Source organism: Synchiropus splendidus, chromosome 16 (genome assembly GCF_027744825.2).
Source record: "Synchiropus splendidus isolate RoL2022-P1 chromosome 16, RoL_Sspl_1.0, whole genome shotgun sequence".
NCBI lineage: Eukaryota > Metazoa > Chordata > Actinopteri > Syngnathiformes > Callionymidae > Synchiropus > Synchiropus splendidus.
In genome coordinates, this window is record NC_071349.1 from 19,594,884 (window position 1) to 19,622,883 (window position 28,000).

At 48.3% G+C, this 28,000-nt stretch overlaps 1 protein-coding gene across 1 annotated transcript; it reads left to right on the forward strand.

The window, feature by feature from the left end:
* Positions 1-27,847, forward strand: plekhh1 (pleckstrin homology domain containing, family H (with MyTH4 domain) member 1). The gene is made up of 30 exons (XM_053845829.1): positions 1-246; positions 7,097-7,271; positions 13,738-13,800; positions 13,909-14,058; positions 14,121-14,204; positions 14,306-14,387; positions 14,487-14,669; positions 14,734-15,398; positions 15,761-15,839; positions 16,956-17,047; positions 17,117-17,264; positions 17,886-18,022; positions 18,128-18,238; positions 18,305-18,391; positions 19,341-19,499; positions 21,115-21,195; positions 21,390-21,569; positions 21,627-21,738; positions 22,379-22,491; positions 22,967-23,143; positions 23,200-23,297; positions 23,371-23,548; positions 23,626-23,784; positions 23,849-23,946; positions 24,231-24,372; positions 24,472-24,614; positions 25,713-25,842; positions 25,913-25,981; positions 26,073-26,219; positions 27,140-27,847. Exons 2-30 carry the CDS (start codon positions 7,128-7,130, stop codon positions 27,290-27,292), a joined length of 4,164 nt encoding a protein of 1,387 aa, XP_053701804.1. The 5' UTR covers positions 1-246; positions 7,097-7,127; the 3' UTR covers positions 27,293-27,847.
* Positions 27,848-28,000: the final 153 nt, after the last annotated feature.

Consider the following 28,000-nt stretch of genomic DNA (forward strand, 5'->3'; position numbering starts at 1 on the left):
CGGAGCTCGGTAACCTGATCCTGGCGCTGCTCCTTTAAAGGAATATGGGATGAGTCTGCTGAATGGAGTCGAGAGTGGCTGCCGGGGAATTCAGAACGGCTCCGAGGACCAGGACGAGGAGAGCAGAGGAGCGGCGAGGGCAATGAATGAGCGAGGAGCGGACAAGCATGAGCCGGCTTGTGTCTGAAGGTCGGCCGCGGTGAGCCGAGGAAGCAGCCCGAGAGCCGGAGCGCTGAAGCAGCGGAGGTAAAGTGCCAACCTTTCATGCGCCAACTGGCTCCGATATCCGAGCCGAAGTGTAGCAAGTAACTAGTTTCTTCGCCCAACTGTGAATGAACGTGCGTTGGTTCCGTGAAGCGTTTGTTTTGGCTCCACAAGTGAAAGTGACGCTGTTCCGTCGGGAGTTTGGTTCGATGGTCTTCCCCAGTCTTCGGCACACCTGCTCCCCGTGGCCTTTTTTGGACAAAACACTGGCCACGGTTCACCGCAGAGTCAAGCCAGACTGACGCTCTTATTGGCTCTGTCCTGAATCAGTCCGCTGAGCTGCAGGGTTGCTTGAATATTCCCAGCACCTGTGGCAGCTGGACTTCCAACCATGCTGATACTCCAACCTGGGTGGATTCTGTCATTTGTCTTCCGTCTGTCTCATGAGGTGGCAGTGTTTGCACCTCAGCACAGAGGAATGTCCAGGTCTGTAGTTGAGCCCGCCACTGAGGAGGAGTGGTGGTCAGTTTGCTGAGGCCTGTCATTAACCTGAAGCGCCAGAGCGGTGCATGCAGAGGTAGAAGAAGAAGGAGGTCCAGGGATGAGCAGGAGGCCGGGGGAAGGGCGGATGACAGACGGCTAACTCAAGTCCTCAGAGATGTGGTCTCTTTTTTTTTTAAAGAGCATCTTTGTTTGTGGGTCGTTACTCTGTTGTTGTTGACACCTTTTGTCAATGCTCAAATCATGAAACATGTCAAAGTAATTCACTTTAAAAAGTCTTATAAAGACATAAAGCTGACTTCTGGAGGATGGAAATTGGTGCCAAGTTTCTTCTCCACTCCTCAGGGTTCCTATCCTGACTATCCTCCAGTCCAGAGATCCTTATGAGGTCGGAGCAAAACTAGAAAAGACATATTGAAAAGGTATTAAACGTACAATAATAGTGCCTTCTTGTCTTATAGTTGTTTTTTTCCATAGTGTATTACCAAGATATTCAGTAATATTACTGATTTTAATTGACAATCTTCAAGTAAAAAGTATATAAAATAAATCAGTATATTATCAAATAAGCTTCTAATGTGGCATAAATATTTGTCTCAATTATTTGTCATTTCTCAGGAACCGTGTACGTGGAAATGAAATGGAGTTCTCCATAAAAGCAGGTACCAAGTCAAAGAAATAAAATAAAAATATGGGTTAAAACCAGGAGCATTCACGACAAATATTTCTCCTTATTAATCTCTAAAGAATCAAGTGAAAATCAGGACTTTTTTTGTCCATTGTTTTGCCTTGGTGACTCCTCACAACAGTCACAGTAGATACTGTGAATTGCCCGACCCTTCTTGGAGGGGCACGTGTGCAGTGTATCTATTGACCTGTTCAGCTTTCGTGAACAGGGAGGACGAATGAATCTAGCTATGAAAGAGCGCAGCAGACCTGTGCAGCTGTGTTCTCATGGAGCTCCAGGTCACGCTTGAAACACTGGATCTGAGAAACAGCAAGACAAATGTGGTGAAAAAACCTTTATTCTACGTACAATCATTCATTGACACGTCAGCGTAGATGGAGCGAGGAGCCACTTCCAAGTGCAAGATGCGTGCTCACATCAATGGGTCTATAGTTTCAGCTGCTGTGTGATGTGCGTTAAATGACCTGGCAACAACATTTCAGCCGCTGCACTTGATTCACTGCGTCCATATGTGAAGTTCTGCAGAGGAATAGAAGCCCGAAGCCGTCTTCATCTTGTCTCAATCATTTTCCCACACGTTGACTTTTTCTCAGGAAAGTGGTTTCAGTTTAAAAGAAGGATCTGCTTTATTGGAACAGTGCTGTTGAAGGGGAGCCATGAGCAGAGGCGCTAACTCAAACACAAGTGTGCAGAGGGTTCCGCCGGATAGAAGTGGACAGAGGTCCCCCTTTGTCAAACGTGGGAGGCCTCTGAACTGAAGAGGAAGCAATATTTGTCGGGGCCGTCCTCAGATTATTTGTCTGGACTGGCTCTTGCACACACAGAGGCCTGACCTGACGTTGCAGCCAGTGACCCAGATTCACACCAACGCCTCACTGATGTCTGATGGGAGTCATTTTTCATGAAAGCTTTGTGGGGTTGGATGCCAAAATCGCGGGGGAAGCCAAGTTGGATTTCCACGGAGACAACAAGAGCCGGGACTGGAAACGTCTCGTGGGGATGATATCACTTTACCAACGAATCACTTACATCACCACAGCTGCAAGCTCAGCACTGTGTCGTGTTGGTCCCTGCACAAGTCTGCGTGCGTGTCAATCACAAGAGTCACCTCTGGCTCTGCGACTGTGGAGAGTCTCGACAACAGAAGAGCTGGATTTGTGGGTGCGTTTTGTTGTCGCCGACGTTTCCATCATGTCTGGGGTCACAGAGCACGTATTCACACGAGTGGGGAAATGGCGGAGGCTCACCTGGAGTGGATGGGGTTTCACGGCTCGGTCTCAAGCTTGTGCACCAAGATGATAGTCTAGATCATTTTCCCAACATGAACTCCTCAAGCTTCGGCGAGTGTCTGCTGCCGAATGCCTCTGTGAAAGGATTGTTTTCCCCTCAACCTTTGCAAACCACAGTGGAGATGTGGCCTCCCACCAGCAACTTGTAAGGGTTGCTTGTTGTTCCTCTGGTTTGGGAAATTTAAGTGTAAGTCTAGTGTCATATTGGAAGATACTTGCCATTACTCAGCCCTGCTATATGCAGTTCAGCAGGCTCAACCTTGGACACAAAAGTCCTCCAGGCTATGGACAGCATGTTTTGTATGGCTCAGGATCGGGAAGGTGCTGTCCTGGGAATCATTTGTTTTACTCCTGGAACTGAAAGCTGTCTGGGGAGAGGACCGTCAAGGGCCCCACAACCTACTGAGCAGAAGACAATGGCTGCCCAGTTCAAACTGTTGCTGATTTGTCGGCTTTTCTGTCCAGTACAGAAACAAAGGAGACTAAAAATAATGTAAACAATGTCAGTGATGTGGCTGTTTCTCCGTACAGAGGAGGATTCATGGCTAAAACTTCCATCAGGATATTGGAGTCCACCTCCTCCTACACATGGTTTTATGTGACCTCATTCTTGACAGGACAGAATTGTGGGCTTCATCTGATCCCTGGTGCATTGAGCGGAGAAGTTGCTTTGCCTTCATCCACACCCTGCTGGTGATGTTGGCCCGAGTGGCTTAACAACAACCTGCGAAGGCTCAGAGCGTTGTCGGGTGAATTAGCATGACGGTGTTGGAAGTGTTAATCCAGCAAATGGCTTGTGCTCAGCCAGCTGTTCCAGCTGCTGGAGGAGAAGAAGAAGGAGGAGTTCTACACCGTCCCGCTGTCGCTCTGCGGGGAAGACTCAGCCTGACTGCACCAACCAGCCAGTCTGTACCGCAGTTGTTGGCTCGTCGCTGGTCAGTCAGAGAAGGAAACCTCCGGCTGGCACAGCCTCCCCAAGCAGGACTTCTGTAATTTGTTTGCAAGGCCTGTATTTATGAGCATGCTAATTGTAGGGAGCGCTATGGTGGAGTTATAGTTGGTGCACTTTGAATGTCTGCAGTTCTGCTGACGCTGTTTGGCCACAGACTGTCAGTTACCAGACTAACTACAGCCTTTCCACCAAATTTCAATAACAACTTGTTTTGATTTTATCAGGAGCCTGAGGAGATGACGGTCTCTGTGTTGCATCGACGAGTCCATTTTAGATGAGGCTCTCGCTGCTCATGACTCAAGAGTGTTTACAGGACCTGAGAGGTTACAGTAGGACCCAGAAACTGCCCACCAAACACAGAGGTGACTGGTGTTTAATGAACATTTGCACCGAATATTTCCTGAGGCCAACAAACCCTCTGCCGCTTACTGCCAATGTGTAACCTGTAGTTACATGCGCACAGTGAATTAACTTTGAACTTGGTGAATCTATAAACATGTTTTTGAACTTTGAACGTTTGAACAAAAAGCGATTATTTTGGATGCGGTACAAAGTCCGATCCATCTTAGTGGGGCACAAGGAGGCGGTGATCAGTGCTGCTGTGTTGAGTCGACCCAGAAGCAAGCGATAGATGTCAGTCAGTTCAGGCTGAAGACTGAAGTGACTGAAGTCTCTCTCACGTGAACTCAACCCACTGAAGATCCAGCAGGGAGAGGAAGCTGAGACAGGACTGGCAACCTACCAAGCTGCCACCCAAGAGTTCCAGGGTGGCAGCTTGGTAGGTTCTCTCTTTCTCTCTCTGTCTGTGTCCAACAGTAATACAGCCTGTAACAGATATATCACACTTGTCCACGGGCCAAAACAAAATAACCTTGTGGCCCAACAGGATCAAGATGAAGTGACTATTCTAACACTGAATATTCAGTCAGGGATGCTCATTGATTTGAGTTTTATAATGGGTGACATGTATTGAGTGCTTTTTACAGATATCAATACTGTGTCTTATGAAATTATTTTAGGGCCGATACGCCAGGATATCTCCATATGCAGCGCGGGAGCCTGGATGTGTTAAAGGTGGACGATGTCAATGACCACTTCGGGCATTGTTTAGAGGCTGAAAAGATGACAGTTAGCGCTGCGGCACAGCTGAATGTGCTGGACCACACCGAGCTTTCACTCTCACCAGACAGTTCCTCTTAACCCTGAGTAATCGGACGTTTATGGAGCTCTTACTGGGGCCCTAACCTTTGTGAATGAAAATCCCACCAGAGGAAAATATCCGCTCGTCAGGTGAAAATAACTTGACTGCCCCACTTTCCCACATTCAGGACTCGCTCCATTCATTCTAACACATTCTTTGCTCCTTTTCTTTGCCGAGTCAGGCTGACGCCCCCCCTCCCGACCCCCCCCCCCCTCCCTCGCTGCGATGGGACTGTCACGCAGAAAGACACCATTGTGCGGTGCAGGATCCCGTTTCATTCCGTCTTGTAATTAAGAAAGGATTGCAAAGCCAGGGAGTTGAGGGTGAAGGTTTTGGGGTGGTGGTGGGCAGGGCCTGACCTGCTTTGTTGCTGGACGGCCACACTCCCCCACTGACACACAGCCTCCCTGCGGAGGTGTTGTTCAGTGTGTGTGGGCATGCGGAGAGAGGGTCCTGGCTTCCTTCTGAGGTGTGTGAGGTGTTTGGAGTCGGAGAGAGCGCTTCAGATGAATGTGACGGTGGTGGATTCATCATCGGAGTATGTTGGACTGACTTTTGCAGAGTGACACATGTGAGTTGTGGTCAGGGAGGAGCAGACCAGAGGTCAGATCCTCTCTGTTTCCCCATGATGCATTGTGATTGAAAACAGACTCCGGAGCTCTGCTCTTTCCTTTAGGGGCGTAATGAAAGCACTTGCTCGATGATGATTGTGAAAATTCATGTGGAACTCATTTACCTTTCCAGTATTCTGCTGGCTGATATTCTGTTTTGCCTGACTTCTGTATTCGTCACAGCTCTTCAAGCTGATTTTCCCTCCATTCTCTTGCAGACTTGGAGAATGAGCCAGAAGAGACTTTAGACGTCTATTTCTATGGATGTATCATCTTGACTGGACCTGAAACCAAAGTCTCACAGTAGTGATGGTCCGTCCTACCTACATATAAACCAGAGGGTAACAAAGTTCAAGTGCCCCTGTGGCCATAGTAAAGGTTTTAGTATTTGGATTCGGCTACGTGTTTGTGGGCACCGCAACATAATCTCCCTTAAATAGGACTACAATTATTTCTACGTGTTATCTGGGGTGTGTTCAACATATAGGATATGTTGTTGCGGGCTTCTTTACAATGTATGAGGCGATACGGAGGGGTCAGAATTGATATAGCGCATTCATTCCTAAACTTTCCAGGAGCGTCTCTGAAAGTTGCTTCTTGAAGTGCAGTGCACTTTTTCCAGGAATATTCAGCACAATAAAACTAACTTTAAACAGTATATCGATAGTATGGTGAAATATCAGGATACACATGTATCACAATACACTTTGTGAGCACTGCATCGTGATACGTATCGCAGCGTGACGTTGTTGGATATACTCAGAACTTGTGTTTATTCTGCTAAATGTCTTCACTGTTGGTGTTTAGATGCTGCGCAGACAGTGTACGTCAACTCTACCAGTTGAGTAAAAGTACCGCTCCACTGCACCCACTTGTATTGTGACACCTGTCGAACGATTGCGTTTCTTTCAATCATGTGGGGTCTTGAGTCTTCAACATTGGATGCAAAAGTCCACCTGATATATGTGACGCCTTAAGAGTGAGAATTTGTTGGTTCAGTGCCCTGAAAGGCTGATGTCATTGCTGCTCTCAAAGTGATATTTAACGGCATGGTGTTCATTGGTTGGTGCCACAGCACTTCAAATAAGGCACTTTGATGTCTAAAACCTGCTCCAGTTATTGTGTTTGAGCCCGGCTTGCCAGGAAAAGCTGGATTTCAGCAGACAACAGATGGAATGTTCCCCCATCGCTGTCTCAGCAAGACGTCTTGAGTGAGGAGATAATGGAGTGTGAGCTGATTTGTAAAACCCCACTTGTGGTTGTTTACTTCCCGTCATGACTCCAGAGTACTATTTTGGAGACAAGCGGCTTGAACAACTCCCCAAGCGTCTCTATTGAAAACAGAAGGGTTCGTCCGAATTCAGCTTGGAACCGACGTACTTTTAATCCACACATGAAGTCGGGGTTCACTTGAGAGGGGAGCCTGACTAGATGACATAGGGAATGAGTGGCTTCACACTTGTCCTCCTGGTGGAGGGTCCTGTCTGGAAGATCCATTTGTAGTTGTCATCAGCTGAATCCTCTACATCAGTGGCTACATGTTGGAAAGTGATACACTCAAGGTCACCGGAGAATCCTTCAGTCTGCGACGCTGAATCCTCCAAGTCATTTCACAGGTGCTTATCTGGTGTGTCTCTGCCTGTTTCTCAGCCCAGCGAGTCCAGAGGTCGGAGTCCTGGTCATGGCTGACGTGCTGGAGAGCAGCGGCGCGGGAGGTGTCGGAGTCGCCTCTGTGGACTGGCAGAAGCGCTGCATGGCTCTGGAGATGCAACTGTTGAGATTCCGTCTGCAGGCCGGGAAGATCCGGGAACTGCTGGCGGAGAAGGTAAGAGAGAGAGAGAGAGACGCATGGTACTTGGGTAACGCAGCGAGCAGAAGCAGAGCAACGTCTGATGTGGCGCACTGGAAAACTATTTAAGTCACTTTTACTTAAACACACAGTCAAATGGAAGATTGGAAAACGGGCCAAACCAGACGGGAAATGGATTTTATTGCTAATTCAATTACAAGAGCTGATATTCTTTAAACGTCTAAATGCTATAATTATACATTATTTTCAGTTTCTACTATGAGTGAATGTGACTGCTGGTTCTAAATATAGCCGAAAGGCAGCGATCCAGAAGAGCGTAAAAACACAGACTTCTTTCTCACTGTCTCCAGATCAGAGTGAGCCAGCCGTGCACTCCTTCGTGTTTCTGAGGAATCAGATGATCTGGGTTTCAGTTAACAGATATCGATATCTGCCATATTTGCCTTTCTGCTTCTCCACACACTCGACACTACAGCGGAGCCAGTCGCGAACACAAGTTTGTGAGGACCATTCGCGCTTACAGTGCAGCTCACACTGTGTTTGAAAACTGAGGTGCGATATGCTTTTATTTACTGACTGCACGGAAATGTTTTTGCTTCCGCCTCAACTAACAATGAATCTTTAAGAGATGTGATATCGGGGGTTTAAGTATTTGTCTTATATTCCTGAATCAACCTTTTTTCACACCTGTAGTTCATTTTTAAGATGTTTTTAAGACGTTTATACTTCAATAAGATAAGTTTTGAACCTGTGGTGATGATTTTTACTGGGCCCACTTTGAGTTTCAGTCCAAATTTCCATAATAAAAGCAGTCACCACCCGTCAAATGTCTCTCAGGATGCCATGCAGAGAAAAACATCTGCACAATCCTAATGTTTACTCCAAAGTTTGTTTGTTTTTAAACCACAAAAACGGCAGTGTGGTCCAAACAGAAGTTCTGTAGACAAAAAGAGTTGCTGTCATCACTTCCACTAGTTTTGTTTGAGAGTTTTGTTTACTTTGGAGTCATTTAGCGAACAAGCTAATAGCTAACAGCTAGCTAATACACAGTGAGTGTGACAGATTTGTTTTGTCGTGCTGTGACTTCAGAGGATATTTGGAGGTGTGTTCTGCAGGTGAGAGTGGTCGGGTGTAAACGGTGAGATCAGATCTCTGCGCTGCTGTGACAGCAGCTGAATGTGGGACACTCGCAGTGCGGTGGTCGTAATGAGCACCGTGGCTGAAGGGCCCCATTAAACCGCATGAGTCAGTAGCTGTTTGTTGATATGAGTGTGCAAGGAAGGGGAGATTACTCATCTGATTCAGTCAACATGTGCTCCGCTCATCCTGCGTCAACACGAGTTACTCATCCTCTGCCACGTTTCGCCTCCGCTCACTCAAAAACATGGTTCATATCCTCAACGTGACCAAGAGTTGGTCACAAACAATAAAAATAAGATCATTCAGAAATCTGTCTGCTTGTGAAGAAGCTTGAGTTTCAAAAAAAGGTTTTCTATTCAGCTTCCTGGAGGTTTGCTTTGAGCTTTTATCGATGCTGCGACTGTGATTTTGGTCGTTTGATTTCAAAGTATGGAAAGCGTTTTATACAACAGGTCGACTGCATTTAATTGATACGACAGAAGGAATGTCAGAGTTGAACATTCTTCTTCAGTTCTTCAAGTCTGGCTCTCTTTGAGGGAAACACCTGGTCCTCATATGCGCGGCCACAGCACCAGTGTTTTGAAGCTACGACTGCTTCAGTCTCGGGGCTGCCATAAGTACACAAGCGTTTGTGTATGTCACAGCCAGGTGAACTGGACTGAGGGTGCACATGACCAACGACTGAAGCTAACATACAGCAAGCATCTAGTCAGCTCAGCTCTGCGCCACAGCCTCGATTTCCACTCCTGAGAGGAGAAAATAGCAGGAGAAAAACTGATATCATGGATTCACCCGCACCCTTAACTGTGCTTCCACCCCAACACACATTATTTATAAACATTAAAAAATCTCTTTAGCGCTACCAGGATGAGAAAGGTTCCCCTGTGGTGGAAGCATGAACAAGGTATGACACTACTGTTCAACTGCTAATGCAAACCCAGTCACCCAAGGGCCTGGATTCTACCTGAGGCCACTCTGTTATTGAGTAATGAAGAGCAATGTTTAACAGGAAATGGGTTGTTGGGCTGTCGCTGTCGCGACTGTGTTGATGTTGGTGTTTGGACTCGTCTTTCTCTCCTCCAAGCTCTCACATGTCGCAGAGTTCAGCGGTGTGGTTCAGGTCCCGCCCAGCTGTAGTTTCATAGACAGATGGACACAAAACCACCAAACCTTCACCTGCTACTGTTTGAAAAAAAAGTGCTGGATTGAAAGGCCCGAAACATTCAGTTCATTCCATCCTTTTGATTGACAACGGGTGGAGTCATGAAAGTCTTTAGATCGGAAGGCGCATTGAATGCATCTTCTGCCTGCGTTTCCCATCAGCTTGTCCTCAGAGCAAGTCTTCCTGATGTCCTCCCTCTTCATGACCCTCAGTGGTGGATGTCCTCTTCTTCATCTCCAACATCCTTGGTTCAACCCTGTCTCTCCTCTCCATGTGTTCAAACCATCTTGTCTCCCTCACGTCAAACTTCTGCACCTGATTTACTCACTTCTGATCTGGTCTGTTCTAGTTACGCCAACAACCTCGGTGTCTCCCTGTCTGACTCTTCTTACTCCGACTCTCAGGTCTGGAACTCATAAATGATAAAACGAGGGCCTTGACGTTGACGTCTGTCTTTAGATGCCTGGCTGAAGCCTTTCAGATGGGAGTGCAGCCAGGACTCGGGTCGTCCAACAGTAGTATCTGGCAACCTACGCACCCCAGTCACTTTCACTGCTGCTGATGTTGACCTGCAGCCGCGAGTCGCAATGTGTTGAAGTCGTCGACTGCGCTCCGATGGAAATAACTGCCTGTCAGCAGAAGCTTCTCAGAAGCGAAGCACTTCCAAACTCTGATTTGGTTCTGTTAATGATTACATTTGGCCATGTGGCCCAGATAAAGGATAACAGGCTAATTGCTCCAGGAGGCGGCCCGCTGACTGTGTTATTTTGGCTTTTGGAGAGGTGAACTGGGGGAGGGGAAGTGCTGAGTGAGTACTATTCCATCATGTTATTGCAGTAAGCTGAAGCGGCTTCATGCTTCTCATCTGCGTCGCTGCCAAGTAGCAGAGTTTCTCACACTGACCCACTTTGGTGTGGAAAAGAGAGAACTGTGTTGCCTGACTCAGCCCAGTTCATGTCACTTTGGGTTACCGCTGTTGAGTGAGCTGCTGTTTACTAGTGCGCCGTCCATTCACCCGCCTGCTCATCACCAGCCCATTCACCCAGCGCTGCGTCGAATCCTCCGCCAGAACCATCTGTCCATCTGCCTGTTCATCTGTCTGCCTGTACATCCATCCATCCTTCCATGTGTCAGATCCGCTCCAAAGCCTTCCGTCCGTCTGTACATCCATCCATCCATCCATCCTCTCCAAAGCCTTCCGTCCGTCTGTACATCCATCCATCCATCCTCTCCAAAGCCTTCTGTCCGTCTGTACATCCATCCATCCATCCATCCATCCTCTCCAAAGCCTTCCGTCCATCTGTACATCCATTCATCCATCCTCTCCAAAGGCTTCCGTCCATCTGTACATCCATCCATTCATCCATCCTCTCCAAAGGCTTCCGTCCATCTGTACATCCATTCATCCATCCTCTCCAAAGCCTTCCGTCCATCTGTGCATCCATCCATCCATCCATCCTCTCTAAAGCCTTCCGTCCGTCTGTACATCCATCCATCCATCCATCCTCTCCAAAGCCTTCCCTCCGTCTGTACATCCATCCATCCATCCTCTCTAAAGCCTTCTGTCCGTCTGTACATCCATCCATCCATCCATCCATCCTCTCCAAAGCCTTCCGTCCGTCTGTACATCCATCCATCCATCCTCTCCAAAGCCTTCTGTCCGTCTGTACATCCATCCATCCATCCTCTCCAAAGCCTTCCGTCCATCTGTACATCCATTCATCCATCCTCTCCAAAGGCTTCCGTCCATCTCTGCATCCATCCATCCATCCATCCTCTCTAAAGCCTTCCCTCCGTCTGTACATCCATCCATCCATCCTCTCTAAAGCCTTCCGTCCGTCTGTACATCCATCCATCCATCCATCCATCCTCTCCAAAGCCTTCCGTCCGTCTGTACATCCATCCATCCATCCTCTCCAAAGCCTTCTGTCCGTCTGTACATCCATCCATCCATCCTCTCCAAAGCCTTCCGTCCATCTGTACATCCATCCATCCTCACCAAAGCCTTCCGTCCATCTGTGCATCCATCCATCCATCCATCCGTCGGCCTGTTTGTCCATACATGTGTCAATGCCTTCTGTCTATCGGTCCATCTCTCATCCATCTGCCTATCCATTTGTCTGTCTGTCTGTCTGTCCATTCATCCACGTGTCAAATCCCCTCCCGAAGCATCCATCCAACCCTCCATCAGAGACCCTTTTCATCATTTACTCAAATTATCTGGTCCATCCATCGAACCACGAGCAACGTCTTGCATCAGCACCAACCACCCACTCCTCTGTTACTTTTGTCTGATGTTGGGTGATTGTTATTTGGTCACATGATGTTGAAAGCTGAGGCGTGCAATGACATGTCATATGGGACTATCAGTCCTGCCATCTCTGTGGCCGTGTGGCGGTAACAGTAAAGCACTCAGCTGTGACAGATCAGTGAGCTGTCAGGGAAATGGATGGTCCTCTACTGTCTTATCTGCAAGCCGGTGATACTATCAGGGTGGAGGGATTCCACAGCAGAGCTGAAGGTTGTGCCAAAAGAATCTCAACCCTTAAACTGCTCACATTCAACACAACCAATTCTCATTGTCAGCTGTTTTCAGCTGCACCATCGATGAGGGAGCTGGGACTTCAGGCCCGGTGACACGTTCACTTCTTTTCTTTTGCCTCAAAGACACAAGAGTAAAGAACCCGTCTCCACCTTCAAGATGTTCATCAAAAGCCTTGAATCACTCGTCACTTTTAAAGTTTCTAAGTGTTTTCATGGCTGCCCTGCGTCACAACACAGATCTTACTGTAAGTGGCCTGAGCCAAAGATGGTGTAGATGTCATGGACCCATCCTGGTCTTTTCTTAGTCTCCTTGACTCCATAAGATGGACATGAACACCGACCACCATGACGTGAATGTTTAAGAACCCAGCTCTAAATTTAAATGTTTGGCGACAAACACTTGACACTTCTGGACTGGTTTGAAATCAAACACATCCATAGGCGCCGGACTCTTTCCGATCTTCAAATAGGTGCTAACACTGGGTCTACTGCGACCTTCACACTGTTGAGCTGCTGTCAGCCCATATGTCTCTGCGCCTGACAACTGTTGAGTCGCTGAGACGGCAGGAAACAACTATGTCTGCCATCCTGCATCTGTCGGGCCTCGGAGCAGCACCGCTCCTGGGAGACACTGAAAATGGACTGAGAGGTCGTGTTTCACAGAGTTGGGTCTGACTGCTTAACAATGACCGCGAGTGAGGTCCTTCAAACTGGCTGGTATTTTACTAACGTTCGATATTTTGGGAGCTCAGACCTGATGTTGTGCATGAGAGGCCACATGTGACATGTATGTGTATGAATTTATCACTTTATATTTTTACCTTGTGCCTCATCCTCTTGAGTTACTGATTTGTTTTTATATGTTATAAATATATATAATATAATATTTTTAATTTGTCTTTTATATATTTGTTGTGATTTTTACCCATGTAAATGCCCTTTATTTACTTGAGTAAAATATATGGTTAATTATTTATAAAATATTAATTACAAATATATTCACTTTTTTGCATTAATTTAATATTTTGCAATTTTTTTCCTGATTATTGTTAAAATAGGTGAAAAAAGTGTTTGAGATTAAGTGTAGTCTTACATTTTTTTCCACACAGTCTTGAAATTGGACTCAGGTGTCATGAGTGGTGGGTTCTGGGAAAGAGGACTTGGAGAGGTGCAGAGGTGATGAGAGGCAGCAAGAAGGACAAAAGTAAAGGGCAGCTGGATGACAGGAGGAATTCATATGCATCTCTCAGGCAGAGTGAATCCATTAGCCTGTTTGTTCTCCTTTCTGCAGGGTCAGTGAACTCAGGCCAGCGGTGAATGTGTGTGTTTGCCAGCCTCTGATTGTTCACTTGCAGATGAATGTGCATACTTTCAGGATGGACAGTGTTTGCCTTTCAAAGCAAGCGCATTCATGCTGGGACAAAAGGTGGCGCTAGCTCACATTCTTGTGTGAATATGATCATCCTCCTCTGAGCCACGTCTGCTTGTCCAAACCAATGACAACAACAGCTGTGAATGGCCAAACCCACAGTGTCAAATAGTGTAATAATCTTTGTTTCCAACAAGGAATGCATTCATGTGGAAATATACTTTTACGGCTCATGAACATATATAAAGAGCCACGGTGTGTTGCAGATGCAGGAGCTGGAGCAGAGAGTGATCGAAGCCGACCAGCGCGCCGAGAGCGCCGAGAAGCAGGTAAGAGTTGGAGATCAGACAGTATTTATCACCCACACGTGTGCAGTAAGACCTTTTTTTATATATATGATGCATCCATGAATATCGCTGACTGTGCACCTTTCTCAGATCCAAGTCATGGAAGAGAAGCTGAAGAGTGCGAACGTGCAAACCAGTGAGTCGGAGAGCTCCTTGTACAGGAAGTACCAAGACCTGAGCGGCGAGGTGCAGGAGAAGGACGCTGCTATTAAGAGACTGGAAGTTCAGCTGGAGAAACAGGTACGGAGGCGAGTGTGGGCGGAGCCAGTCGCTCAGTAAATCAATGCTCTCTGTGGCTCCAGATCTTAGTCCGAGCCCAGGAGGCGAAGATCATCGAGGAGAAGGCTGCCAAGATTAAAGACTGGGTCACAGTGAAGCTGAGAGAGGTGGGTCAGAAGTCCATGCTCCATGAGGCTGCTGACGTTCATGACAGTCATGAGAGCCATGTAAATGGTCATTTCATACGGAATTGTTTGCACTTTGGCAGATGGAGCAGGAGAACCAGCACCTAAAAATGTCTAACGTGAAGCAGACGGAGCAGATCGCGTCGCTGCAGGAGAGACTCCACGGTGAATAAAACATCGGCAGCTTTCCGTTCTCCAAAACATGAGCGTGCAGGTTGTAAATATGAGTTATGGACGCTCAGTGAAGCTGTTTGTGTCTCTCAGCACTGCTGGACAAACCCACCTGCCCGTCTTCTCCCGCCGCCTCCCCCCTGACCGACACCCACCTGGTGCCCAACAGTCCGCTGTTTCCCCCCAGCTGCCCCGGCACACCACCGGCACAGGACGACACCTGGAGGCAGACCAACACTCGCGGAGCGGCGGCTTCTCTCCGGACGCCACCGACAGGTCAGTTCTGCCCAGTGACCTTCAGGTTCCTCTTCAGTAGTGGTCACGTGTGATCTCTCACCAGATGTGAAGCGACCTCCGGACCACGTCACCAAAGCTTCTGACCTGGCAGCGCATGATGGTCACAATAATGTGGAGGAACCAGGAGGCCCAGTGTCGGCGCCTGAGTCAGGATGCATGGAGAGGGACACCTCCTCTGATGAGCTCAACTGCAAGTTCCGCTCCCAGTGCCTTTATTCCTCGTCTTCCTCCTCCTCTTCATCGTCGGCGTACGAGGCGGCTCATGGGCCGAGCCAACAGGACCCCCCTCTTTTATCCCGCTCCCCTTCCACCAACAACCCCTTCCCGCAGTCAGGCACGAGCATGACCCTCCCCAAGGTCCGCACCCCGTTGACCCCCCGGGACAGCATCCAGCTGGTCAAGAAGCACTACAGTCAGCCTCAGCCGGGCCTGGACAGGCTGCACCACCTCAACGTCAGCATCGACATCATGACGCCGTCGTCCACCTCCTCCACCCTCAAGAGCAGCTCCCCCTTCTCTCAGGTCGTGGAAGAAACGGACATTGATGACGGGCTGTCCGATGGCATGGACGGCGTGGTGGAAGGCTCCGCCTCAGAAGAGCCTGCCAACGACGGGGTGTCGTTTGTCGGCCTCGCGGAGGAGCTGGAGCGCTTAGAGCCGGAGAGTCTGAAGCCACCTACGCCGCCTCTGCATCGCCTGCCTTCCTGGGTACGAAGGATCTTTTTGGTTCCATTTGCTGAGTTGGAAAGTTTAGTTCTTCAGTTCAGTTAGTTTCCTCTGTCCACTCTGGTTTCCTCCCAAGCAAAGACATTCAATCGGAGACTCCAATTTCTCCGGCCGTCTGTGTGGCCTGTGATGGGCTGGAGGCCTTTCCAGACTGTCCCCTCTCTAAATATAGTCTGGAAATGACGGTATATGCCATGGTTTTCTGTACTCTTGATCCAGATCTCCATAGCAACTGGAATGTTTTTGACATAGATGGGCTCCAGGGTGGACTCAGAGATAAAGAACTAGCTCCACTTTGATCAAACCGATAGTCAGACTCTTGAAGCTGACATCTTTTTCCGCAGGAGAGTCGGATCTATGCCGTAGCAAAATCTGGAATGAGAGTATCCGAAGCGCCTACTGGAGCCAGATGTCCAGTCCGAGGTGAGTTCCTCACCACATGCCTCACATCTGAAGGTTTTGCTGATTCTTTGTTGTGCCTGACATGGTGTTGAACTTTTCCCTCTACTTAGCACGTGTCAAACACAAGGTCTGGGGGCCACATATGGGCCACCAAGTCAATTTATGGGGACCCATATGGGTTTTTAGCCTGGGACCGGTGAACAGTTTGTTTATGCTGCCAGGTGCTCAAAACCTCATGTAACCAGGTTTGTAGCGGTCCTGGATGTAGACTGGACCTGGTTATGTTCCGGGTAGGATGGGTGATAGGTGTTGGTGTCAGATGCAAAGGTCTCCTGGCAATAGCCTGGACCTGAACTAGACGAGGCTGTCATGGCTCTCAGGGAGACTGGGTTCAGTCGAGTTTCAGACCGGAAGACTGGGGGTTGTCAAGGGTAGGAAGCTTGTTCCGAGGGAGAAGCGGAGCTAAAAGCAGGCGAGATGGGCCTCACGGGTGAAGAGACACATCTGTCAGCTGATACTTGAGTGGCCGCCGGCTCCTCACTCCAAATCTATCATTGTTGCCTTTGACTCCACTTCCTGTGGCCTGAGGCGCCGCACACCTGGGCAGGTGTGGCCTTTTCTTTTCACTCCTCAGGTTCACTCTCAAGTCCTGTGAGGAGTTGAGGGTGCGACGTCTCGCAGTAATAAAAGGGCTGCTTGCTTTTTAATCATGTGCGATGAAAGAAGGTGGTTTTGGGGGTAATTACTGCCTCCACCACAACATCTTCTCTCTGCCAGGAGGAGGTTTGACATGTCCCCAAGCGCATATAGCGGGTTGCGTCGCGGCTTGCTTGCCATCTTTTTTTGTCTCGTGCTTCTCTGTTCAGAAAGCTCTGGCAGCGTGAAGCCATTTTTTCTTTCTTGCCTCAGGAGTTTGACTCCAACTGTCTGACTTACGTTACAGTTCGGAGTGTTTATGGACGTTCCAGAAAGATGTCGCGAGCCAGGGCGCCATGCCTTTGCGTAGCTCTGCGTCATTTGTTTGTCATTCATTTTGAAGGTTTTTATGTTGCTGAAATGTTTTTTTTCTCCCAGAGCAAGTTGCAACATGTGATAGTGTTAGGTTTAATGGACTGGTGACGTTTATATGTTGTACAGCCTCCGGTGCGGCTCAGTCTCCAGCTGCTGCTCCTGCAGGCCAGCTGATCTACAAGAATATCAACGTGCCGGTCTACACGACACTGAAAGGGGTGAGTGGAGATGGTTCTGTCGGCCAGTGATTCAGAGCTGTCGTCCAACGCTGTATATCTGTGCCTCAGAAAGCCACCCAGATCAGCAGCATCCCTCTGCCGGACGATGACTCGGGCTCGGAGGACGACAGCGGCTCGCTGGCCAGTTTACGGACGTCCACCCTGAGTCCAGACAAGAAGGGCAGCGTCCCGGGAAGCCCACGCGCCGTCAAGAGAGGTGGCGTCTCGAAAAACCAAACATGTGACCATGCCTTCAGGGACAGCGAGTTTTTGGTTCACTTAAGTGCTGCATCAGTATTTTCTTCAATTGACACTTTCTCAGACATTTTATATTTCATTCAGCTTTAATCTTAATAGTTGTCAATATTTTCACAGTTTTTTTTTGTAAGCCATTTTGCACTGCTGTTTTGTAGACTGTTTTTGGCTTAACTTTGTGTAGAACATATTTTTGTGACTTTTTTTCTTCTGTTTTATTCTGTGTTTTTATTTAATTTCATCCATGAATGACTTAATCTATATATTTTTGTTTTTTTTATTATTGTTTAGTTTCATTAATTCATGAAAATATATAACGTTTATTTGCCGTTTTTCTTTATTTATATGACAGTTTTTACTTTTTGGATTTATGTAGATTTTATTGTTTTTAATTAATTAAAAAAATATGATTTATGATTTTTTGGTTTTCTTTCTTTAGATTGTTGTATTATTTCTGATATGCGCAATAATAGGGGACTTGTGTATGTCATGATAATTGCAGTTATTTAAATAATTATAGTGTAACAGATTTACAGATGTTATTGTTCATGTCTGTTATTGTCTTTCCTCTTCTGCTGCGAAGGTGTGTCCATGTCGTCCGTCAGCTCAGAGAGCGACTATGCCATCCCTCCTGACGCCTACTCCATGGACAGCGATTATTCTGAACCAGAACACAAAGTCCAGCGGACCTCGTCCTACTCTTGTGAGAGCACCGGGCCTGTGAGTGAACTCCAGCTCCCGGGCTGAGAGAACGTCCTGCTCATCTCCGTAACCACGACTGAGGCGTCACAGCTGTTTATGTTAAGCAGAAGTCTTGTTTTGCAGGAGATGCTGGAGAAGTCTGGGTATCTTCTGAAGATGGGGAACCAGGTGAAAGCCTGGAAACGTCGCTGGTTCATCCTGCGGAATGGAGAGATTCTCTACTACAAGTCTCCTGTCAGTAGGTTTGGTTCTGTCCTCAGCGTGCTGAGAGTTTTCCTCACGTTGCTCTTTTGTTTCCAGAGTGATGTCATCCGGAAACCTCAGGGTCAAATTGAGCTGAACTCATCGTGCCGGATTGTGCGTGGAGAGGGAGCGCAGACATTTCAAGTAATGAATTTTCAAAAATTCGTTCACCATGAACCTTATTGGTTGTCTTCCTCTCCATCCGTCTCTGACATTCTTGGTCCAACATTGCCTTTCCTCTCCACATGTCCGAGCCATCTGGCTCCAAACCCCTCCACATGCTCACATGAGTCTTACACCAGGATATATTCATCCAGAGAGCAAAGATTTATCTTCAATTTGCTCATCATTAGAAACTGTCCTTTCATCTTTACCTTGCAGATACAGCTTAAAACCAGGGAAATCACAATTTTTTATGGCTATAAAAGAACAGATTTTTTTATCCTTTCTTTATTCTCACATACAATATCTGACATTTATTTATTGTTTTTATGATTTTTTTTATGTCCACATCACTACAAAGAGTATTTGTTGATAACAAACTATTGCAAAAATAGTGCTTTATTTAAGTGGTAATTTGATTCTGTATTTTTGCTGGACAAAAGTAAAACAATAGTTTTTTTCTTTTGGACTTTAAATTCTATTTTTTTTAATTAAATCAGGTCTAATTCATCTCCTCACTCTCTCTACGTGTTTTTTAGTCTTTCAATGTTTCATTCATTCACTTCATTTGTTGCTTTTGATGTAGCCACTATATGTGTGCAGCACCTGTAAACAACTTAAATGATTGTATTATTATTATTATTATTATTCCAATTCAAGTAGGATGATATTCCCAGGATAAACGCAGCGTGAGCTCCTCAGATGGGAGACGGGCTCCTGAAGCCTGGAGTCGGCTGTTATTCCTGCTCCACAGTGAAGCTTTACTGCTGCATTCCAGAGCAGCGGCTTAAGATGACATCAGGTTTAGCGCTGGCTCGGAATGTTTTGCGAGCTCCTCGGAAGCTGATTCTGATCTCTCCCGACGTGATGATGTTATCTGCTCCAGCTGGCTGAGCATTTTTCTCATGTCTTCACTCTCACTTCTGAGCAGCTGATTACGGAGAAGAGGACCTTCTACCTGACCGCTGACTCGCCCAACATCCTGGAGGAGTGGATCCGAGTGCTGCAGAACATCCTGAAGGTCCAGACCAGCAGCAGCGTCACCGTGGAGACGTCGGCCAAGCCTGCTGTGCGAGGCTGGCTCACTAAGGTCAGGAAATCGTCTGGAAAATGGAGCGCATTTGCCATGAAAGAGCTGCTCCTTTAACAAAAATAGAGTCTTTACTTTGTTTCTTCTCGTTCAAAAAAGCAGTGGCTTTTAAGCTGTTGAGTAAAATTCCAGATTGAGTGATTTATGTTTACCTTTGCCTCGTGTTTGTCTTCTATCTGAGACCTGTGTGAGGACATTTGGAATTTCGAAACACATGGCTGTCCCTGGTAAACGTCTTCCACACCAGTCCAGCTGTGCTTCGCAGCAAAAGGTCATCAGGGCCGACCGTGCAGCAGCGTGGTCCCAACTCCGTTCATGTCAGGACCGGCACATCAAAAGACCTGTGGAAGGAAGGCGCGGGAGGGTGGAGGCGGGAGGGCGAGAGGGATGTGGTCATCTGAGCTGCAGGCTCTCCGTTTTATCTGTAATGGAGCCGTCACTCAGTCACAGCCGTCACATCTTGTCAGTGGCTGGACGGCTCTGACAGATGAGGTCTGAGCCCAGGCGGAGAGCAGCCGCAGCATTCCAGCTGATCCAACGCTAACAACCGTGTCATGACTTGAAGGAGATTCTTCTCCACTGCTCCTGTGGCTCGGGGAAGCCTTTCCACCTAAATGCTTAAGTCGTATTATTCATTCTGACATTCATGGAGCAGCACTGTCTTCGTTTGGCTGTGAGTTCAGCCGGAAGACTTGAACTAGATCCACTTCCATGTGAGCTCCATGACATAATGTGGGTTCTGCGGCGTCTTGAAGGGCTTCATCCTGTCCTGCTCCGGCCTCTTCTTCCTTGTGAGCCACAGAAGCTTCCAAACTCTACTGCCTCCTGCTGTCCGACTGACGTCATCACGCTCGCAGTATTTTCAACACCAATAATACAGATGGATGTATGTAGAACGATGATGTCGGATTGAAAAAGATGACAGTATGGGTGGAGATGAGCCACTGATTATCCTTCCTATCACACCTTGCTGTTGCTGAAGTGACTTTAGCTACTTTGACTTTACTAGAGGGAAAATGGTTATGATTGTTGTTTGTACAACTACAGTCAGCGACTTGTATATAATAGTTACTATAGCTGCACAGCTAGTTACTGAAGTTGAAATGACTCCTCTTCTACTTCTTTGGCTCGCAGTAGAAATAGTACTAGTTCAATAGTGAACTCACTCAGAACTCATGGTGCTCCCAAGGCATATTGCACTTTGTACTGACACACCTCCGTGGAAGACCCGTACGTTTCTGACTAGAGCTGCATATGTTATGATTGTAGTCAGTAGAAATGGATGGAAACACTTGTACATCTTTGGATCTTTCAATTTGAATGTTGATGTCTCAAAATGTGGTGTGAATGGTGTGTCCTTTCATGTGTCCTTTGTCCCCACACTTTGGATGGTTTGGGATGTTGCGACGGTCATATGGAGTCAGCCGATTCTCTTACTGAGGCTAAGAGAATGGTGATGTCACGACTAGGAATGAACTCTTCAGCAACTAACTTCATAGTTGATTATAGTCGACTCGTCACCCTAGTTCTGACCTGGAGCTGTCAAGTTCCGATCGGGTCCTGTTAAAGAGGTTTGGTCGAAGACAGAAGTTTGCTCATGTTGACTCTGATCCAGGTCAAACATGGACGCTCCAAGCTGGTGTGGTGCTCTCTGGTGGGAAAGACCCTCTACTACTTCCGCAACCAAGAAGATAAGGTAGATACGATGAGCTGCAACTCATGGACTCACTTTCACTGCTTAGACTGGCTCACTCCATCCTTTTGGCCTCCACACGTCTGTAGTTTAACGTTGTTAACATCGCTGTACTTTACCTTCTCCATGTGTTTGCTCCTCTGCGTCCTGCTCAACTCTCATGATGAACTTGTATCTCATCCTCTCCTGTGTCCCAGTTCCCTCTGGGTCAGCTGCAGATGCGCGAGGCGTCCGTGCAGGAAGTGGACCGGTCATGTGACTCGGATGAGGACTACGAGGTGGGAGGTCGAGGTTTCCTCTCATCTCACTGCACTTTGGTGGTCCAACCTGCTGACCAGAGTCCAACATACCTCCTCATTGGGACCAAGCAGGAGAAGGTAGTGAACCCCACACCATCATGTGGAAATATTTATGTAACACGTGTGTGGTCACAGGATACGTGGTTGTATCATCTCTGCGTGGCGGCCGGCAGCGGAGCAAATCTCAAAGTGGGCACGGAGTCCGAGCAGCTGATCGGAACCCTCCTGGACTCAGAAGGAGACCAAGGTGACACCAGAGCTTGTTTAGTCTGCGTCTGTCTACAGCCTGGCGTATTAATAGTCTTCCATCCCTCTACGCAAGGAGACACTTCTCAATCGCCAGCGACGTCTCTGTAGAGAAGCGTCTGACACGTGGAGTCTGTGACGGGAACTAGCTCCCTGTAACCAGAGCTCACCGTAGACCCGAAGTGGTGCAACGATAAGGAGTTAGCGGCCGAAGAGTAGCAAAGCACTTTGTCAACAGCGTTCTGACATGTGCTTTATAAATAAGGCTTTGTTGTTATTGTGCAGCTCAGTGGCAGGCTGTCTGCTTTGGAACAAGGGTCATGACCTTCAGTTTAGGTTGATGGGGCGAGAGGTGTGTGTGCTATACTGTTGATTCAGTGACAACACATTTGAACTGACAAGCACTGTCTTAGTGAAAGGGAAGCATCAGATCTGCTAAATGCTAAAGCAGATGCTTCTACATTAAAACCACAGCTCACTCCAGAGACATCTCCTGGTGGCGACAATCAGCAGATCCATTAGTTGGACCTTAAACGCGCTCGCTTCCACTCTCTGCAGCTACTTGGCTCTGGAGGTGCTAATCCAGCAGGCCGACGGTGTTTACGACCGTCTGCTTCAGCTCTGAACATTCTCTTCCACAGAGTCGGCCGTGTGGAGGAGCGAGACCTTGAGCTTCTGCAAAGAGGGTCTGCGCTGGCCCCTCACCACTCTCCCCTCGGAGGCCCTGCAGACCGAAGCTCTCAAGCTCTTCAAGGTGGGTCCCGCCTCACGTCGCTGCGTCATCGCTCTTTTATCTCCTGGTGTCCTTCACACGCACCGTTCCCAGCGCCAGCCCGTCCCGGACGTGTCCGCCGGCCTCGCATCAAAGGCAGGAGGACGTGGGGCCTCGTCCTCATTCAGCGTTTGGGAGATATAATGGCCCGAATTATGCGCTCTGATACAGTCAGCTGTTCCCCTGGTTGTAAAAGGTCCCCCTTTAAACAGGAGACCTGGGAGGTCAGGGCCTTCAGAGTGGCAGCCATAGATCTGGGAGGGCAAACAGGGGCTTCAGTGGAGGAAGCCTCCTCCACTGGATGGACCTGGACGCTCCCTCAGAGCGCAGGATGGGGGGCGCTCCTGTCCCGTCCACGCTCCACTCCACACCTTTCAAGCGCTAATGAATCTGACCGGACGGGAACTGAAGCGGCAGCTCCCCCTGCTGACAGCCCGCTGGTATTTCATGTTCTCAGTCGTGCCAGCTGTTCATCAACGTACTGGTGGAGTCTCCGTCCGTCGACTACCACACCTCTCTGGCCCAGAATGCTTTGCAAGTCTGCCTCAACCACTCGGAGCTGCAGAACGAGATGTACTGTCAGTTGATCAAGCAGACCAATCAGAGGACGCCGCACAACTACTCGCTCACTCAGGTGCGTGGTGACCTCTGACCCGGCGTGGGCCTGCTGTAACCGCCGTCTCCCTGCAGTGCTGGCAGCTGCTGTCTCTGTGCGTGGCCGTCTTCCTCCCGCAGCAGCACTTCCTGTGGTACCTGAGGCAGTACCTGCAGCGCAACGCTGACCCCAGGTCAGGTCCGATCCACGGGCGCCGCCCATGCGTGCCTCTCGCTGCACGCCTCAGCTCATGTGCTGCCTTCCAGGAGCGACGTGGGGAAGTACGCCGTCTACTGTCAGCGCTCGCTGGAGCGGACGCTGCAGAACGGCGAGCGCGAGGCCAGACCTTCACGCATGGAGATCGTCTCCATCCTGCTGAGGAACCCCTACCACCACTCGCTGCCCTTCAGCATCCCGGTCCACTTCATGAACCACGCCTACCAGGTGCCGTCACACGAGCCGGCGCTTCGTCCGCTGCTGACCTCACTTCACCTCATCCTCCTCCCCTCGTCTCCCTCCAGGTGGTGGGTTTCGACGGCTCCACCACAGTGGAGGAGTTCCTCCACACGCTGAACCAGAAGATCTGCATGAGGAGGCCTCAGCTCAGCGGCTTTGCTCTGTTCACCGACGACCCGGTGTCGGGCAGAGACCTGGAGCACTGCCTGCAGCCCAGCGCCAAGGTGCGTCCGCCGCCGCCGCCGCCAGCGTCGATGGCCGCTCATGCTGACCACAGTGTGTTGGCAGATCTGCGACGTGATTTCCAAGTGGGAGCAGGCGCTGAAAGAGTTGCATCCTGGGAAGAACGAGGGCACCAGGATCGTGCGGCTGACCTACAAGAACAGGTGAGCTCCAACGCTCATGAAGTGAAGTGAGTCTACAGAGGTCTCCAAAAATTCCAGTCTAGATCGAAAATATTCACATTTAAATTAACTTTATTATCGGTCAACATTCAGAAGTTGTGAAGAGGTTTAGAGAATTTACTTTCCCGCAGAGTTTCCAGTTTACATGATATTCAATTTCTTTTTGTGAAACGAAAAAATAGTCCAACTGAAGTGCAAAAATGAAGTGCATTGAATTGTCTGTTGTGATCACATCGCAAATCTCCTCCGTCTCTGTTGGGGTCCAGGCTCTGCTTCCGCTCGCAGGTGAAGGGGGAGACGGAGCGAGAGCGCCTCCTGCTGGCCTACCAGGTGAACGACGAGGTTCAGAAGGGCAACTTTCCTGTGAATAAAGAGCTGGCTCTGGAAGTGGCTGCCCTCATGGCGCAGGTCCGTCTGTTCACACAGTGAAGCACCTTCAAATTTCCACGTTTTACAGGTTTGCTCTTATTGCTCTTTATTTATTATCTCCTCCACTTGTTTCGGCAGGTGGAACACGGGGATCTGGAGCGACCCGCTGCGTCAGCGACCAGCGGCTCCCCTCAGCCCAAGTCTCAGCTGGTCCTGCTGCAGGCGCTGGAGCGCTTCTACCCCAAACGCTACAGGCAGAGCTGCAGCCCGGAGCAGCTCAGGTAACTCGGGGGCTGCGGCCCAGGTTCGGCTCAGAGCCAGCCGGGCCCTGGCTGACGTTCAGTTCAAACGCTGGCGGGGCTCCGTCATCAGTTCAGTTCTGAGGAGTGACAGAGAAATGAGGACGACAAGGTCGTCACTGCCTGGTGTGGTCCGGCCGGAAATTCTGGTGCTGGAACCAGAAATTGCGCATGTTTTACCCACTGACGTTTACTGGTGAGCGCATGCGTCCATGGTTATATCACGCAAAGGTGATGACGTTTTTTTACGAATGACAATAGTTTGTTTTTACTTAAAATAGTCTAGATTTAGAGATTGTATGTTTTATCTGATATTGTAGTGTGTTTGTTTTTTAATCCAACAAGGTAAACTGACCCAAGCACTGCACCACGGTCGTCATAAACCCGGCTCAGGAGCAGAAGTGCTCACTCCTGCTCCTGTTCAATCTGTGTGAAACTCATGTAAGGAGAAATGTTTCCATACAATAATGACAATACAATACATTGCACAGGTCAAATGTATTAGAGGAGCTTGTTTTTATGTTATTGATTCAATAATGCTGGATCTGAAAAAATAGACTATCAGATAAAACATACAATTTCTAAATCTAGACTACAATTTCTAACTCTATAAAGAAACTATTTTACACCTTGTACATCACCTTGGCACGATATAAGCAGGTAACCAGTTGCTAAAACCTGCGCAATTTCCAGTTCCAGCTCCAGAATTTCTGATCAAGCAGTGACAAAGGCAACGGTGGTGAATAGGTCAGGGGTCACGACCCTAGTGTTGCTTCCTTCAGACCTGCTTCATCACAAGCCAGCTGTTTTGTGCAGAGCGCCCCCAGCTGGGAAGAAAATAAGGGACTCTGTCTGAGGCGCAGAGGTCGAGGCTGCCCAGCAGGGGGCGACTCCACAGAGTGAACAGCCCCTCAGAAGCTAGAAGCAGCCGAGCTTCAGCATGGGCCGGGAAACATCTCATCTTTGCTTCCGCCAGCAACGGTTACTGTAATATTAGGCTCCAGAGTTGTTTTCCAGGTGCTCCTCCCGTACCTGAGGGTCACTTTGTCTGACCGTGTGACCGTCTGGTGTCCTCTCCAGAGAGCTCACAGAGCGTCTGTCCAGCAAGTGGCTGATGCTGCGCGGGCGCAGCGCGGCCGAGTGCGTGAGAATCTACCTCACTGTGGCTCGCAAGTGGCCCCTGTTTGGGGCCAAGCTCTTCAGCGTCAAGGTTTGTTGGCTCGCAGCGACGGCGAGTGGAGTGTGTCACGAGCTTCAGTGAACCGGCTGCTGTCTGACAGGCTGCGGAGCCCGGCCCCGGCTGGCTGGCTGTGAACGAGGACGGCGTGTGTGTGCTGGATCCCTCCATGGTGAGCAGCAGACGCTGAGCTTTGGACTCGCACAGTTCCTGTCGCACGCTTCCTTGCTTGGTTGGTTTCCTGAACCCTGGGTGTCTCCCAGCACACCCTGGCCACCTACTCCTACCAGTCCGTGGTGACGTTCGGAGGCTGCTGCGATGATTTCATGGTGGTGACCAGTCAGCAGAGGGAGCCAGGCGCCGCCAAGAAGAGCGTGGAGAAGATGCTGTTCGCCATGGCCAAACCCAAGGTGAGTCAGCTGACCTGCGGGCCGGCACCAAACCAGCGGCCACTTGGCTTCATTGAGTGGGTTTTTACCATGTTTCTACGCTGATATCTGTGAGTTGCTTATGCATATGAAATCCTGTTTTTTTCCCCTCATATTACTGTATTTATTTGCCATTTGTCCTGCCCAATTTAACCTGGTGTTTAACTCCATAATAATAATAATAATTATTATTATTATATCTTTAAACACGATGCTAACTACTTTGCTCTCATTACTTCATGATGTTAGATGATATAATACAGAGGTTAGAAAACATTATTGAAATATATGATTGATATTTCATTGTGTCTTTTCAAAGTATTTCAGTATTTTTTTTTGTCTTTTCTTGGATTGTATATATTTAAATTATTATTATTGTTTTAGTCTGGTAATCTCAATATATTCCTATCTATTCCCCTTTAGATGGTATTTATACTTGGCTCCATTCCGTTGCTGCGGTTATTGATACTTTATCATTGCCATATGTAGGAATGATGCTGAAATTTTGACGTTGATTTACCACAAATTTCTGCTCTGTACATTACATTTAAAAACCTATCATGAGTGCTTTTTTCGTGAATAATATTAGACAATAAAACTGACATTTCATACTATTTATATATTTATATCTCATATCTTTGTCTTTTATGTCATCTTTTGAATTGAATTAATATGAGGCATTTGACTGTGTTTTACGCTGATTCTATAACTTAAAACTATGAGAAACCTATGTATCACATGCATTTCTCTCTTATATCAGCGTAATAAATGTGTTTTCTCTCAATAGTCAAGGCTCAGCGCCTCCTGCCTCTTTGCTCCTGACATGTATTTCTACTTCCACCGTCTCCGACTGTGGCTGCACGCGCCACGCTGCTCTCTGACCTTTGACCTCTGCTGCTCAGATGCTGGAGCTGACTTTGCTCATGGCCAGCTACATCAACCACTGGAGCCACGGCCTCCCGGGCGTGACCCCGCCGCCGCACGGCCACTGGGACCTGGACAGCAGACACTTCCCGGCCATGAGCTACACCACTAAAGGCCCCACGCTGCTGTGAGAGAGCTGGGCTGCACCGAGCCCTTCATTCACTTCACTGCTCTCCACTCTCCACTTCCAAAAAACATCATCTTTATATTCAGAAATAAAAACTTGGACTTACTCAGAATGAATTCACTTCAGCGATTTTGCTGAGAGGAAGAAAAATGTTTCTCCGTATTTGGAACCGTTTCCTGGTTTAAAGTCATGTTTATTTCTTGATAGTTTTATCCACATTTATGAGCATTTACTGCCCCGCAGAGCCTTAGTTTGTCCGTCAGCCGAGATACGGAGGGGAGTGAGCGTCGGCATAGACTCAACTAACGTAGGTAGGTAGTAAACAAATACCACTTCAGAAGGTACTTTGACCTGGACTCGGTTCAGGGGTTTAGACTTTTGCTCGGCGGTTTGAGAAGAGTCGATGACTTGAATAGTTCTGGATCAAACCACTGCCTATTTATTTCACTGCCATCGCTGACACTGACGGAGCTGTAGCAGAGTAATTTAAGTGTTTCTCATGTTGTGCCATGTTTCTGTATGTCCCCGTGTGCTGGTGAAATAAACGGTGCATTTTCTAAGAGTGTTTTCGGCTTCAGCGGCTCGTGGCTGTAGAACTAGGTGCTGAGTCGAGGGAGCGTGACGTTTTGTTCAAGTCTAAAGCGGAGTTGAGTGTGAAGCATGACAGAACACGTCTGATATTGGATGATCTAAAACCATAAATTCATCAATA

Bases quoted from the DNA above. Each gene is read 5' to 3' on its own strand.
- plekhh1 (XM_053845829.1), top strand. From the start codon at position 7,128: ATGGCTGACGTGCTGGAGAGCAGCGGCGCGGGAGGTGTCGGAGTCGCC. The intron at 18,023-18,127 runs GTGAGTGAACTC...CTTGTTTTGCAG, and splicing joins CTTGTGAGAGCACCGGGCCT to GAGATGCTGGAGAAGTCTGG. The intron at 21,570-21,626 runs GTAGTGAACCCC...GTGTGGTCACAG, and splicing joins TTGGGACCAAGCAGGAGAAG to GATACGTGGTTGTATCATCT.